The sequence below is a fragment of the Saccostrea cucullata genome, unplaced genomic scaffold (assembly GCF_032062105.1).
Source record: "Saccostrea cucullata isolate Sc308-1 unplaced genomic scaffold, CSIRO_AGI_Scuc_v1 ctg13738, whole genome shotgun sequence".
In the NCBI taxonomy this organism is placed as follows: Eukaryota; Metazoa; Mollusca; class Bivalvia; order Ostreida; family Ostreidae; genus Saccostrea; species Saccostrea cuccullata.
In genome coordinates this window covers 1-16881 of record NW_026920399.1, presented here as the reverse complement: position 1 = coordinate 16881, position 16881 = coordinate 1, and the positions used below count along the sequence as shown (strand labels likewise).

Here is a 16881-nt window from a genome sequence, read left to right as displayed (position 1 = left end):
CCCATCGTTGGATAATGTGACTTATACTTTAACAACCGTTAAATACAGTTTTACAGATGAAAACTATACTTAACGAATTGTAAACTATAGTTCCCGATTTTTAAATTATAGTTTACAGTCGATAAACCTAGTTTATCAATTGTGAAACTATGTTTAGCACTCCAAATTCACAAAAATGAGCTTATCATAGTTTCACAGTCGATAACTAGGTTTATCGGTTGTAAACTATAGCTAACAACGTTATTTTACATATGTAAGCCATAGTCAACGCGATAATCTATGTTTCATGGCACCTGATCCCACCTCTGATGTTTCGGAGGTCCGTGTTTGCTCTGCTCTTATTTTGTATATTGTTTAATTGACGTTGAGATTGAATACTGTTCGTTATTTCCATATCCTTCTTTAACAACCGTAAACTATACTTAACACCAAAAACAATCATTGCGATTGCAAAACATAGATTATCTGATAAATACAGTTGCACGATCGATTTGTAAACTATGGTTTACAACTCTTAACTATAGTTTAAAATTGTAAATTATAGTTTACAGATGTGAATCTATGTTTATCAACAAAATCTATTGTTAAGTTTTATTACAAACAGATAAACTTATATTAGAATTCGTAAACCATAGTAAACAACCGTTAAATATAGTTTTACAGATGAAAACTATACTTAACGAATCGTTAACTATAGTTTACCGTTTGTAAACTATAGTTTACAGTCGATAAACCTAGTTTATCAATTGTGAAACTAGGTTTAGCTCATTTTTGTGAATTTGGCGTGCCATACATATTATATAATTCGTTTTCACTTCTGGATTATTGAACACAGAAGGATAGATGGTTTTGCTTTGTTTTTAACCTACTTCATAAAAGTTAATCAGCTATTTTGGCATATATTGATAACCATCTTAATCTCGAAATAATTGTTTCAATATGTTCGTTGAAAAATTACAAATAATAACAATAACGATAAATGTAAAGATACATGTAAAGTAAAGTTCTAACACCGTACTCAGTTCCTTGATGAATAATATTTATTATGTACAATAAATCAGAACCTTAGTCTTAGCTTTTGTTCCTTTTTTCACAACGTATCATCCATTTTGTCCTACTGGTGCTGTATGTTCATTTTCCGTAGCAAATCAAAAATTACATTAAAGTTTATCTATCATTATTTAAATTGTCTTGATGATTATAATGTTTTTTCTAGGTAGACTATTTTTAAGTCAGACTGAGACAGCCTGCATGACTTTTGTGATAAGTTTATTTGATTTAGAACGATAAAATTAAGTTGCATCCACATATTTTGACCAGCAGATTAAAATCAGCCTATTCTCGGAAAAGGGAGTGGGTGTATAAAACTTATACATATATCAAGATTTTGTTATCTCATGGACCGAAATTTACAACATATTAGAGAGCCCCTCCCTTTGCAATTTACTGCGCTCCTTTTCTTTAGCGCACAAGTATGGTGAACTTTATTTATCTGTTCCGTAAAAAATTAAATTAGAAGGTGCTCACTTGCACTTTGTAAAAATAAAGATTCAGTAAAAGTCTAATTAACATATATATGTATATAGCTGTCTAAGAGCTTTCTTTGGATACCAATTACATTGACCTTTTGACCTTGGAGATTTTTTTTACTTATTGAAAAAACTTTAACATTGGCTTATTTTCAAATTTCACAATAGTTTTCCAGTGAGAATACCCTACTTTTGTTACCAATTAATTAAATTTGCATTTAAGAAAAGTTTAATCTTTACTATTTTGCCATGCGGGGGGCATCTGTGTTTCACAAACACATCTTGTTATTTTTTTTATTTATTTATTTTTTTTTTTGATTTAACGTAATTTTTTTTTTTTTTGGGGGGGGGGGGGGTAAAAATTTCCACCTCTTTCATTGTCAAAATTTGCCAAACTTTTACAAGCTAAAAGTTGAAAAGAAGGAAAGATTAATTTTTCTATTAAAGAGTATTGGAACCTGATCGTCACTTGGTTTGATTTCTAAGAACAAGTGGAATATAATTTTTTAAGCAAACACTATAAGGAGGAAATTAAAAAGAAATTTTATTACTTGACAATTAAAGAATCTCTTTTCACTTTAAAGAGGGTCATTTTTCAATGGGGGTCAATTTTTATAGGACTAACATTTAAAATAATGACCCCTATGACACTTTTTCTACAAAAAAAGATTTTTTTCTACGGGTAGGGGGTCATTTCTTTGTCGTTGAAAAATAACCCCCGGTCATTATTCGATGGGGGTCATTATTTGTCTTTACACGGAACTGCTTTGTGACAGCTGTGGAACTGCTTTGGGACCGCTATGGGACTGTTCTGTGACTGCTGTGGGACTGCTCTATAAGAAAGCAGACCCAGCAGTTACTGGGACTGCTTCGTTTTATTACTTATGCATGAAAGAGTTTCTGAATGACATGGTAGTTCGAATTCTGCCCCCTGTGCATTCTAAATTTGCAGACTAATTAAGGACCCTCGGTCTGTAGTTGTTTTGTTCACTTTCATCAGAAGGGTATTTAAGACAAACAAAAAATGGATGCATGGAATGATATATATTTTTGACTGATTTTGATTTGAAAGACATAAATAATAAATCTCTGAAATAAAAAGAAATCGTTTTCCTTTGTGCTAAGATATGAGTTTTTGTTTTGCTTTCTATATCCTGTAATTCCATACAAAAATAAGCGCAATTTTTAACCTAATGACAATATCTTCTATAATTTTCCCATTATACTTGGTTTAAAACCTGAAACTAAATAATCAATTAATGCTGTTAATCATATACTCGAATTCTGGATAAACAATATTTAAACACTTATAAGAGTGAGATTTAAGAATTTTATTGAAAAAGGTTCATAAGTTCCGTGTTAAGTACCGTCTTAAGAAAAGGAGAATTCCATGCACCCCTTAAATAAAACCTAACGATTATAAAATGAAAAAAAATTCTACCATTCTTTCTTCACATCAGGGAACCAGTATGGATATTATTGGGGATTTATTCATGATTAATGAATTGATATAATTTCTAGTTTATAATCAAACATGTTATTAAAGGAGTACTTTTATTTAAAAAATAAACAATTAAAAACAAGCATTCTGAGAGTATTGCATAAGCAATACATGTCCCCTACCGCGTTCCCCTTTTTCTTCAGGATGTCATTTTATAATATGCAAATTAAAGTCATGTCCAATGTAAAACTGCAAAATTTTTAAGTTGTAAATGCCTTAAAACTAATAAAATAATCTACATTAAGACGAAAATTCCACTCATTTTTCCACCGTCTTTTCCTCGCTTTATATTTATGTCGACCATCGGAAGTTAGCGCAGTTCGAACCCCCGATCTTTATTAAACGATTATGATTGATTGATTGTATATTTTTTAACGTCACTCTCGAGAATTTTTCACTCATATGGAGACGCCACCACTTGCCGGTGGAGGGCTACAAATTTTGTCCTATGCTCGGCACTTAGGGCCTTTGAGCAGTGAGGGATCTTTTTCGTGCCAGCACCTACTGCGACACGGGGCCTCGGTTTATACGGTCTCATCCGAAGGAACGGTCTCAACGTCCCACAGTGGGATTCGAACCTGCGACGTAGGGATTGACTCCTTACTTCGCGACTCTAGAGCAGAAACTCTAACCACTGCGCCACGCGGGCGTTAAACGATTATGAAAAATATTCAAAATGCCATAATTCTGTACAAAATGAATGTAGCGAAGCGAAATTCAAACTTGATCAGTAACTCATTAAGATACACTCACATACCAAAATTCAGCTCAATATCTGCAAGCGTTTAGAAAAAAGGTGTGGAAAACCAAGTGGGACAGACTGACAGACAGACGGGGACAGACAGACAGACGGACGGACGGACGCAGAGCAAACCTATAGCCCCCCCCCCCCCCGGTTTCACCGGTAGGGGACTAATAATAGGATTGCGACTAACTAAGTATATTTCTCATTTATTTTACTTGTGTTTCTGACCGACTGTTGTAAAATAGTGTTCACAACTGAGGCTTCAATTAATCGTCTTTGGGTATAATAAGCAGAAAGAAAATGCAATTGGGTATCAGTGTTACACATCACTGATCACATTGTTCAACAATGGCACTAATTTCACTATATGTAATGCAAAAAAATCTAGCTCACTAGCGGAGTTCCCTATATACTGCCCGCTACACTTCCCTCCGCTCAGGGAAGCTTCGACCCGAAGCTTAGCATGAGTTCTCTCTGAGTGTTTGGACCTCTCCAGTTACAGCAACCAATGTCGTTCCCGGACACAAAGTCCTAGCCCTAGAGCTTCCTGAAGCAGGTCGAAACCTTTTCAGTTATGGCAACTCCTACCGTCTACGAACACAATGTCTGTAAATGGACTGTAAGTCCTAGCTCTAAGACTTCCTGAAGTCAGACACCAGACACCAGAGTCACTCATTTGCAATCAATTTTGTAAAGTGAAGCGGTCACACATCCAAGGGTTAAACAGGCTCGTCGCTGCTAAACTTGCCTGAAATAGAGGGAGACTCTACCGCATCACCAGAAAAGCTAGCTCACTGGCGAGGCATAATAAGTTCCCTATATACTGTCCGCTATATGTACATTACAAAAACATGTCATTCAATGTTAAAGTTGGCTAAATTTTTTCCAGAACTTTCAGAATATTTACTATATTTGTCATAATGCGTTCAAAGAATTCATAAGAAATGATTTAATAGATTTTTTAGAACCAGCATAACACACATTTTACTGCAAAAATAGCTTTGTTTGCAACCAGCATGGAGAATTTGAATCTAAAATCAACAAAACTTTATATAGTTCAGAAGGAAAACATTGATCAATTTCTTCTAAAAAAAAAACTTCCGCCACAAAATATAGTTCCTGGTTTAATCCTATTTGAATGAAATTTAATCGTTTGTTTTTCATTGAATATAGTTCATTTAGCCTTGTAGAATCCAGATTTAATAATAGAGCTTGAACTTATGCAGAATTTAAAAAAAATAGAGGTCCAGACCAAAATCTGCTCAAAAGCTCGACCTCTCTACATTTTTGGAGATTTAAAGCTGAACACGACTCGTAAATAGGCATACGCCATTTTCGATATCATTATATACGATATATCGACACTAGGGTATACTCGTTACATTTGTTACACTTGATTCTTTATTGTCACGGGTATTGGCGTGGAATGATGATCCGTGTTCGTGCTGCATTACATTTGTTTGCATTTTATTGCAGTTATGTGTATCTGTGTGTTCTGTATACTTCACTGACATGTACAACTATAACTGTAAATTTATTTGGTATCTTACTATCCTGCATTATACGAAGTATTATGTTATTATTCCTGCTACCAAGTGCTGTATAGCATAAGTCCGTCTTAACCGGTGTCGATTGATTACACTGAACAGTGACTATGTCATGCGCTTTTTAGACGGGTCTGCAGAGTGGGAAAAAAATGGCGGACACATTCCTTTTACGAATCGTGTTTAGCTTTAAGAACTAAAATGTTTTTGTTTTTGCTGAATATCATTGACATATAAAATGCCGTAAAACAAAATTCCAGGTGCTAAGGAGTGGGTCAATCGAGGAAAACACAAGGTATTTAACTTCACTTTGGACATAGTTGCTGGCACCGGAACTGATATTCCTGACGATTGGCTTCAGGTAAGAAAAATAAATTTTGTGCTCCTCTTTATTTAGAAATTTCCTAGTATTACCTTCAGTGTATATTTTACATCACTTTATTTTCGCTACACTTATTTTTGCTTATTAGATATTTCTGGGTTTTTTTAGCTACACAAAATTTATTATTGTTTCCTTACTAAAACGCGAGAATATAATGTTTGCGAGAAAAGAGATACGTGTCATTATGATTACACTAAAAGTTATTGCGAATAAAAAGTAATCATCGATTTATTTTTTAATCGACAAAATTTCTTTAGATGTGTTTTATAGCATGTTTGTCTCGCTACCGAATTTTACTGTATGAAGAAGTAAAAATGATAGATTTATTGAGTCAAAGCGCATTTGATAGTCACTTTCGCCTACTCTAGTAGTGATTTTAAAAATATATTGTTTAACCAAACTTTTGTCATACAATGTTAGTTTATTCTTCCATTAAAACAAATCACATAAAAATAATATTTAAATATTAATAGTTCCCTCAGTTGACAGATATAAAAATAGTTCACTTTATATGGAGAATATAGTAAATACTGAGGTACCCCCCTAAACAATGACAAACTGTAGCAAAAGACCACCCTTAACCAGAAAAACAACTTCTGAATAAGTTTATCTGGATATGTCTGCACTTCATTACATTTTAATAAAATTGGATAAAGGTGGTCTTCATATTGAAAATGTTGAAAATATTATTTAATTTTTCTTCACAAAATTATATTTAAAGATTAAACAGTCTGTCCTAAATTTGTCCACACAATCACAATAACTTTGTGGCGTAGTGGTATGATTGCTGGAATGAAGATTTAATGATCGTGAGTTCGAGTCTAACAATAATTTTATTTTTTTTCTGTGCTTTTTTCCTACATTTTTTTTTTATTATTTTGTTATATATGTATAAATAATGTAAGAGATATTTAATACAACATTACACTATCATGATAATTTCTCGGGAAAAAACAATCCTAAACTATTTTAATGACCCAAAGTCATGGCTGCTAGCTTGTTATATTTTTAATTTTTTCTAAATATCTTGTTTAGAATACGAGTATTGAACAAGTAAGATTATTGTCATGTAAAAAACTATGAAAATATAAAACTGGCCCACAAATGATTACATACATGTAATTTAATCTTGAATTGAAAAGGTGCATTTATCTATAAATAGAAACGGGTGATTTCCTTTTAAATACTTGAGTCGGCCGTGTCGGAGGTAAAGCAGCTTTGGCTCTTTCTTTAATCAATACAATTCTGTGGATCGGGGCAAAAAATGGAAATTCCAGAGATTGTCAGGTTCCTGAGAAGTGTAAGTATCCCCTGATGCTGGCCCTATGTACTTATATTTCAATTTTTAATTGTTTTGTCTGTGATAACTCTTTGAAAGTTAGTGGGGTTGATTTCTTGGAAATTCTGCCGGAATTTCGAACATAACTAGTTATTCAGCCAATCAAATGCCTCCATTTCTCGCGCAGAAATGATTCTTCATGGTGAAGAATTCTTTTATTTCTGAAAAATTTAAAGGTACTTGGTTACAGATTTGAAGTCAATATTTTCTCTATAATATTACGACTTATATAATTTAATAGCATTTCACACAAACATTAATTAAAAATCTTATTTCATTTAAAAGTTATTAAAACTTCAAATTTTATGGCGGGTTTGATTGACACATCCTTGCACTTTCACAAATTTTAACCTTATTCTTAATCCTTAGAAAAAGTGGCATTTTGTTGTGTATTAATGAGAAATATTACTTTTATCAAGAAAAATAATTTTATTCAGAGTAGAAATGTCAGAAAGCAAAACTTCTTCACAAGTATCGTCATTCCGAACTAAGAGTTGCGTACAGAGTTAAGCAAATCGAGCACACTCGAGTTATGTATACACAGTTTTTGTAAACTGGGCACGAGATCTGTTATTGTTTATGTTTAAAATTCATCGGGTGTGTTCAATCGTCACAGTCTGCTTACCACAACTGCACGGACTGACAATATATTGTGTGTTTGTTTTGCTGTCGAACATGTCTACTCTGAATTTTCGTAATTATAGTATTAATATTTTTTATTTATACAAAACGAGATTGCCACTTTCCCTAAAGATTAAGAATAAAATTAATTTGTGAAAGTGCAAGAATGTGTCAATCAAAACCGCAAAAAAAATTGAAATTTGAATTTTATACGAAATAAGATTTTTAATTAATTTTTGTGTGAAATGCTATTAAAATATATAAGTCGTAATATTATAGAGAAAATAATAACTTCAAATCTGTGTCCAAGTACCTTTAACGGTGTCTGATGAGTTCACTTGACAATTATATGGATGTGTCTTCATTGGTCTTTGTTCAGCACTCAAAAAGAAACAATTCAAAACCCACGTGCTGTTTACAATGATATTTAAACTTTCTAGGCCTTGCTACACTTTTTTTTCCACTGTATTCTTTTGTCGCCTGTTTTTGAATATAACTTTTTTTCACATTTCGGTACAACCATCGCCATGTATATCACAGCAAATCTTGTCTTTGAAGACATATTTAAGCACAATTATCATCAAATTTTTTATTTGATATTAGACAGCGATACCCACTCCTGCTGACTGGGGCCTTGTCATCTTAACATAATTATTTTTCAAAAATATAGATATTTCGATTCTTGTTCATGGGTTTTCATTAGTTCAAGCTATCGCGCAAGAATATAAAACGTTATGCGTAGTAAATGCGATACGGTGTCGGCACTATTTCTCTTCTTGACTTATGTTCCATTCTAAGACCTTTGGTCATCGTCACGGGGTGGTGCACTATGACCTAAAAAGCCTAGTGTTTACATCGATCAGTATGTCAAACCTGTACTGTCTTGGGGATTCTCCATAACAAAGATTTAACACTTCGCTCCACCCATACTTCATGACGAAGATTTCTCTTCATATGATCTTACTATTACGTAAACAGGCAAATCGATAGGTCAGGAATTAAGGAGGCCTAATACGCATGTATATCTTGTGCCTGTCTGTCTTTTTTGTCTGACGCTAAGGAGGCCAAATATGCATGTAAATCTCGTGCGTCTGTGTTTGTTTTTGACGTCAGTAGGCTAGGACTATAGAAATTGGGATGGGAGTCCTCGTGTAATTTATATCTATGTCTACATTTTAAAAATCTAAATCTACAATTTATTTCACAATAAAAAAGAAATATAAGGAATCACTGTCTAGTTATTATAGTATGCCAGGGAATCAACGAAAGTGAAAAACGTGGGATACTTTGTGCATTCGCCCGATATACAAATTATCTCTCGTTTTCCACTAACCTCTATGCTCTTGCATTTTATTCATACCCAGAGCATGTTCTTGGGTAAAAATAAGTTGAGAGACGTAAAAACAATTTGCAGACTATTGTTTTTTAAAGTTATCAATCTGAAACACTATAAATAACATTAATGGTAGCTTATCTCAGTGGCGTAGCATCGTTTTTGAAAGGGGGGGCCAGCTAGAGAAAAAAAAATGTTCACTTACCTGAAAAAGTTGACAAGCAAATAAAAAAAAGGAAGAAGTTGCCCAAAGCCCAAAATCCTATTTCATGAAATGTCAACTTCTTTCAGTAGCAATTCTAATACTACATTTTCGATACATCATTAAAATTCTAAAAGTGGGGGGGGGGGGGGGGGGGCTAACTAGGCTTTCGATTTACATTTCCTATAGTATAAGTAGGTTGGGAAAAAAGTGGGGGGGGGGGTCAGCCCCCCCCTGCCTCCCCCCCCCTGTTGCTACGCCCCTGTATCTATAAGGACGATTTTTAACATGTTTCAAAATAAGAGTACAAAATCACTCAATACCCCCTCCCTCGAAAATGTAGCATTTTTTAACATTTAACCATTTCTATCACGTTAAAAAACTAGATAGGTCCTAATGCAGAAATTTTACATTCTTTAAAATACAGTTTTTAACAAATGAGTCACTCTTTACATAAAAGATTGGTGGCCATTTTGGTTTTAAAATGGCTAATAACTTATATTGAAATATGTGGAGATAACAAACAGTATTCAAGCTCGAAACACCATTAAAATGTGTTATTTGTGCATTTCAATAAAAAACATAGTTAGTAACCACTAAATAATAAATGTTCACATTTGAAATAATTTTCAATAGTATTGAAATAATGATTTTAAAAGTGAATTAAATAATTCTTTTGATAGTTGCTGATAATTTTAATACTAAAACCACATTGCAAGACTTATTGAAATAACTTAATTATTGAAAATACAAGGATTAATGGTTTTTATGTTCTCCATTTTAAATTCATTTATTTGAGTGTACTATCAAAATTACGACTACATTCAAAACAAGAGACCCAGGGGCCACAGCGCTCACTTGAGCACATCGGCTAGGAAAAAGCACATATCAGATCAGAACTGAAAGTTTACTGAGGTGATGGTGGGGGGAGGGGGGGGGGGCGCTTGAATTTTAACTAGAATCTACACTACCTTAGGATGATTCCAAATAAATATCACTAATCACGGCTTTGAAGTACTTGAAAGGAAAATTTTAAATATATTGGTTTCCCAATATATCCCTATGTAAAACTTGGGTCGGCCATTTTGGCCCCACCCTAGCCCCAGGGGTCATGATTTGAACAAACCTGAATCTACACTACCTGAGGATAATTTCACATGAGTTTTATCTTTCCTGTCTCAATGGTTCTTGAGAAGAAGATTTTTAAAGATTTTTCCTATATATTCCTATGTAAAACTTGGGTCGGCCATTTTGGCCCCGCCCTAGCCCCGGGGGTCATGATTTGAACAAACTTCAATCAACACTACCTCAGGATGATTTCACATGAGTTTTATCTTTCCTGGCCCAGTGGTTCTTAAGAAGAAAATTTTTAAAAGATTTTCCCTATATATTCCTATGTAAAACTTGGGTTTTATCTTTCCTGTCTCAATGGTTCTTGAGAAGAAGATTTTTAAAGATTTTTCCTATATATTCCTATGTAAAACTTGGGTCGGCCATTTTGGCCCCGCCCTAGCCCCGGGGGTCATGATTTGAACAAACTTCAATCAACACTACCTCAGGATGATTTCACATGAATTTTATCTTTCCTGGCCCAGTGGTTCTTAAGAAGAAAATTTTTAAAAGATTTTCCCTATATATTCCTATGTAAAACTTGGGTCGGCCATTTTGGCCCCACCCTAGCCTGGGGGGTCAAGATTTGAACAAACTTGAGTCTACACTACCTGAGAATGATTCCACATGAGTTTCATCTTTCCTAACCCAGTGGTTCTTGAGAAGAAGATTTTTTAAAGATTTTTCCTATATATTCCTATGTAAAACTTGGGTCTTCCATTTAGGCCCCACCCTTTCCCCGGGGGTCCTGATTTGAACAAACTGGAATCTACACTACCTGAGGATGATTCCACATGAGTTTCATCTTTCCTGGCCCAGTGGTTCTGGAGAAGAAGATTTTTAAAGATTTTTTCTATATATTCCTATGTAAAACTTGGGTCGGCCATTTTGGCCCCACCCTTGCCCCGGGGGTTATCATTTGAACAAACTTGTACCTACACTACCAGAGGATGATTCCATATGAGTTTCATCTTTCCTGTCCCGGTGGTTCTTGAGAAGAAGATTTTTAAAGATTTTTCCTATATATTCCTATGTAAAACTTGGGTCTTCCATTTTGGCCCTACCCTTGCCCCGGGGGTCATCATTTGAACAAACTTGAATCTACACTACCTCAGGATGATTCCACATGAGTTTTATCTTTCCTAGCCCAGTGGTTCTGGAGAAGATTTTTACAGAATTTTCCTATATATTCATATGTTAAACTTGGGTCGGCCATTTTGGCCCCACCCTTGCCCCGGGGGTCATCATTTGAACAAACTTGAATCTACACTACCTGAGGATGCTTCCACATGAGTTTCATCTTTCCTGGTTCTGGAGAAGAAGATTTTTTAAAAATGCCATTAATTTTAAACAAATTCATTATTATCTCCCCTCGGAAAGGGCGTGGCCCTTCACTTGAAAAACTTGAATCCCCTTCATCCAAGGATACTTTGTGCCAAGTTTGGTTGAAATTGGCCCAGTGGTCCTTGAGAAGAAGATGAAAATGTGAAAAATTTACAACGACGACGACAACGACGACAACAACGACAACAACGACGACGACGACGATTGTGATCAGAAAAGCTCACTTGAGCCTTTGGCTCAGGTGAGCTAAAAAAGTTGAAAATACGTCTCAAAACACCGTACCACCACATTTCAATCACACCTACTATTTTAATAAACCTAATCATTTTAATATTAACTTCCCTAGAAACATTGTTTTCTAATGTCTTGACGAGAGGACATTGGCTTTACTATACGTATTTTTAGTATAGGTAATTCCACGAATATAAGCAACAATTTAGTTCTATACTGAATTCTTTTTATGAAAAATACTTCTTCCTTCTTTTTGATTCGGCCAGATTCAGCAGGAGCTTGCTTATAACATTTGCATACATGTTGAATTATAGGTCATTATTTGAATCACTATTGAAATATTTATTTTAAACGTAAACATCAGTTCAATAGTGGTTGCCACTTATGTCAATTGGTATTGAAATGCACTCTCGACCACTACTGAAATAATTTTCTCAATAATGCTCGTATTTCAATAGTAAATACATACTATGTTTGTAATTGAAATGCACACTCAACCACTATTGAAAGAATCATTTCAATAGTGGTCATATTTCAATAATGGTTGCAAACTATGTTTGTTATTGAAATATACTCTCAACCATTATTAAAAGAATTATTTCAATAGTGGTTATTACCTATGTTTGTTATTGAAATGCACTCTCAACCACTGTTGATATAATTATTTCAATAGTGGTTGTATTTCAATAGTGGTTATTACCTATGTTTGCTATTGAAATGCACTCTCAACCACTATTAATATACTTATTTCAATAGTAGTTGTATTTCAATAGTGTTTACTAACGTTGTTTGTTATTGAAATGCACTCTCAACCACTATTGATATAATTATTTCAATAGTGGTCGTTATTTCAATAGTGGTTGCAACACCGTATTTTCTGACAAGGTCATTGTACTTACAAAATAATGCCTTGAAAAGAGACTACTGATATTCTTTCTTCATCAACTTGTTTGTCAGTACTTTGTTTTAGAAATTGATCTTATATAGATCATACTCTTGCAAGGTGAATCAGCTGAGAGATATAAACCTCGTATGTAGCTGATAAGGGTAAATTGCTGCAGAAGTAAGAGAGGTTGAGGAATGAAATTAAAAGGCATCCCTTTTATCCTAAAACTTGGCTGTTAGATGACTATTAACGTCCTTTTCAAGACAAATATCGAAAAATGAAATGTTATCTTTCATTTCAAACTCGCTGGAATATTCGGTGTAGAAATAGAAGCATAAGAATGAAATTACAATTGTAACAATTTTTAACTGACCATACGCTATCGTTCATGTATGTCTCAATGTCGAGGTGAAGGTCACAGCAAGTTTTTCATCTTTTAATATAAATGATTTTGAACAAATTCTGCTTCATATGAATACAAAAATAGGTCTGCTTATAACGGGGCGCAAATGGTTTCAATTGGAATAACGATAGACTGTTGAAAGACTATGTACTTGTTGTGCACCGTATGCACAAGGGGTATTCAATAAATAATGTCCTCGGTGCTCCGGAAGAAACCAAAAAAATCTTTTTTCAATGGTTTAGTCTTAATGATTTCAAGGAAATTTTCTCTAACAATTAAAACACATGTCTGTAACATTTTTATCCAATTTCCGTTTGTTTTTAAACCACATTTTTGAGTATGGCCCTTCGTATCCTAGAATATGGCAGATCCTATTATTTTCTGGACTTTCTTCTTTCTGTAAGGTATTTTTTCAAGTTTGGTAAATGAAGCAAGTCAAAGAGTGAAAGATCTGCAAAAATAGTGTTGCATGATGTGATAAAACATTAACTATCTATTTATCCCCAAACTCCTTTACTCTTCATGGCGTGTGGGATTTGATGCTGAAGTTTAATGTTGTGGATTCTTTATTCCTGTTCCATCCTCTCACAAACCTTTCGATTTTTTGTAAAAAATTTGCTTTCTCCAGAAATTGAATTGCCTCCCCAAATGAAAATTTGAATACCAAGTCCACTATAATAATTAACAAAATGGCATATTTAACTGTTTTTGTGCTTTTGTAATTCTTAGCTCTTCTCTTACCTTGACTATTTTTGTCAATTGCATCTTATTGTAAATTTCTATTACGGGGTAAAAGCAATGGGTTCAAGATCTTTTTTTAATTTTCATACCAACGTGGATGACTACGATTTTGATTTTTAAAAAATAATTGTTAAGATTGATTGATTGATTGTATACTGTTTAACGTCCCTCTCCAGAATATTTCACTGATATGGAGACGTCACCATTGCTGGTGAAGGGCTGCAAATTTAGGCCTATGCTCGGCACTTACGGCCTTTGAGCAGGGAGGGATCTTTATCGTGCCACACCTGCTGTGACACGAGGCCTCGGTTTATACTGTCTCATCCGAAGGACCGCCCCATTTAGTCGCCTTTTACGACAAGCAAGGCGGTACTGGAGACCTATTCTAACCCGGATCCCCACGGGGTTAATTGTTAAGATATTTCCGTCTTTTTCACTCATTTTTCAAAACATGGGATGATACTAAGCCTTTTCACTGTCAAATGTTTCTTTAAAATAGTATAACTACATATACCCCAAAATGATGCCTATCAATTTTGCTATGTATCTTAAAGTCATTCAAAAATCATTATTGTTAATTTATTGAATTTTGGCAAACAGTAGGTTAGTGGTGGTAAGTCCTTGTCGCCAAGGACGGTACCCATTTTCGATGCCCTTTATACCATTTTTGTTCACTGAAATTCACCTGTTCATGTGTCCATAAAACTGACATTGGTTGATGTAAATATCACATATTTCAGTGAATATTGTTTGGGGATTCTTAACGAGTTTTACAGCAGCTTTAATAAACCGTTTAATTTCACTCTAGTTTACCGGTTCTTTTCCATTCATCTTTAAAACTGAACACGACTCGTAAATAGGCATATACCATTTTCGATATCATTATCTACGATACACCAACACTATGGTAAACTCGTCGCATTATTTACACCTGGGTGCTTTACAGCTGTATTGTCACGAGTATCAGCGTGGAATGGCGACCCGTGTTCGTACTGTTTCACTTGCATTACCTTAGTTTACATTTTATTGCAGTTATGTGTATCTGTGTTGTTTGTATTTGGACTGACCAGTACAGTGTACAACTAAAATTGTAAATTTATTTTGTACATGTATATTACTTTCCTGCATTTGACGAAGTATTACGTTATTATTCTATCTACTGAGTCCTGTTTAGCATAAGTCCGTCTACACCGGTGTCGACTTATTACATTGAACAGTGACAAAATCGCGTCAACAGAGGAGCGAGAAGCGGGAACAAAAATGGCGGACACTTTCCTTTTTACGAATCGTGTTCAGCTTTAATGCAGTGTCTCAAAAAGCCCTTGTTTTCCAGCTTCTCACAATGAAAATATGTAATGGAAGTAGTCACATTAACCGTAATCAATTCATTTAATATTGAAGCATGAGAGAAAGTCAAGTTAAATGTCATATGATTTCTCTGTCGTATGTCATAGAGCTCAAGACATTATTTATTAAACAACCGTCGTATTCGATTTTTGGCGTCCTGTTAATATGCTTGATTTAATAAATATCGTCAATCTCATCAATTTTGATATTTAATAAAATGGAACTCTATAAAATTTTGTTCTCACTTGTTAAAAAAATGTGAACGAAAAACATTAAAAAACAAACAACAATAAGGACACATAAAACTGTAAAAGCTTATCATAAAATACAGAGAAACAAATAATTATTTTTAAATCGAAGAATATGATCAAAACTTTTTTCTAAATATGTAAATTAATACAATCGTTTCTAATAGGATGACAATGCAAAAAATCCTGAAAAATCGGAGCCTTTCGACAGTAAGCAGGATCATACAAGTTCAAGTGGGGAACCTGAGAGTATGACATCAAAAATCCCCCTAGCAAGTGGACCTCAGACTGCAACATTCGAACAAAATTCTTCAAAATCTGGCGTGCCACCAATGTACTATCCGACTTATCCAAGTATGCCTATGGCAGACGCCATGGAACCACCTTCCTATGATAGCCATAATTTCCAGTATGGTTCTCAATCTATGCAAACACCCCAATCCGCCCAGATACATGTATTGTACAGCAAAGAAGAAAAACCGAGCTTCGATAAATGTCCTGTGAAAACACCTGCAGAAGGTTTGTCGAGTACATATACGAAAATAATTGAACAATTTTTACAAGGTTATGATTTACGGTCAAAATGAATGAAGATTTCTTAATTTGATTTTAAAAAAGCAGCATTGTGTGTAAGGCTTATCCAAACGTTTTTCTATGTTTAGCGTCCGTGTGAGCGTTGATTTTTTGATACTAAATATCAGAACAAAAATTAAAAGTTGTGAAATTGATCATTCTGGACAAATTATTTAAATAGAGTAATTTTCACTCATGATCTGTGTACAAAAATGTCATAATAGGCAAATTCTAAGCAGCTAATACCTTCATTAAACTAAAAAATATGACATTGTATCATTTCAAGAAAAAAATATGTTGATGAAACCAATCCTTTCAATGAAATCGTTTTCATTACTATTCACGTATGTTTTATTTTTTTGGCATTGTGCTTTTTGTGAATAGGTAGGTACATTTTTGATAGCAGAGTTGTCGCTAAACAGGGAATAACGAGTAATAATAACTGGACAGTTTTTATATTTTAACACGATTAGTATTGTCAATTTCACGCTCTAATGGTGTACGTTCAATCGTTTAAGATAATTTATCCAACCAGAAGAATATTCAGGAAGAAAAACAGACTTCTGATGCATATGACAGTATTAAGATTTGCAATCTGCCAGGTAGTATTACCGATGACTCTATTTCCGATTATTTTGAAAACGTGAAAAGAAGTGGAGGTGGACCTGTCTCTAAAGTTATATACGACGAGGAGAGAAAAACAGCCTTTGTTACGTTTGAGGATCCAAATGGTAAGTTCTTCCTTTTAATCATGATGTTTAAAAAGCATTCAGTAAACTTCATTGAACTGTATGTGAAAAAC

The 16881-nt window shown here is 34.1% G+C and overlaps 1 protein-coding gene across 1 annotated transcript; it reads left to right on the top strand.

Moving 5' to 3' along the window:
* Positions 1 to 5579: 5579 nt before the first annotated feature.
* Positions 5580 to 16810, top strand: LOC134248412 (uncharacterized; the record flags this gene model as incomplete). The annotated part of the gene is made up of 3 exons (XM_062730821.1): positions 5580 to 5680; positions 15674 to 16025; positions 16598 to 16810. Coding segments are annotated over 3 exons (666 nt in total), but the record flags the coding sequence as incomplete, so codon positions are not given.
* Between the last annotated feature and the right edge of the window lie 71 nt (positions 16811 to 16881).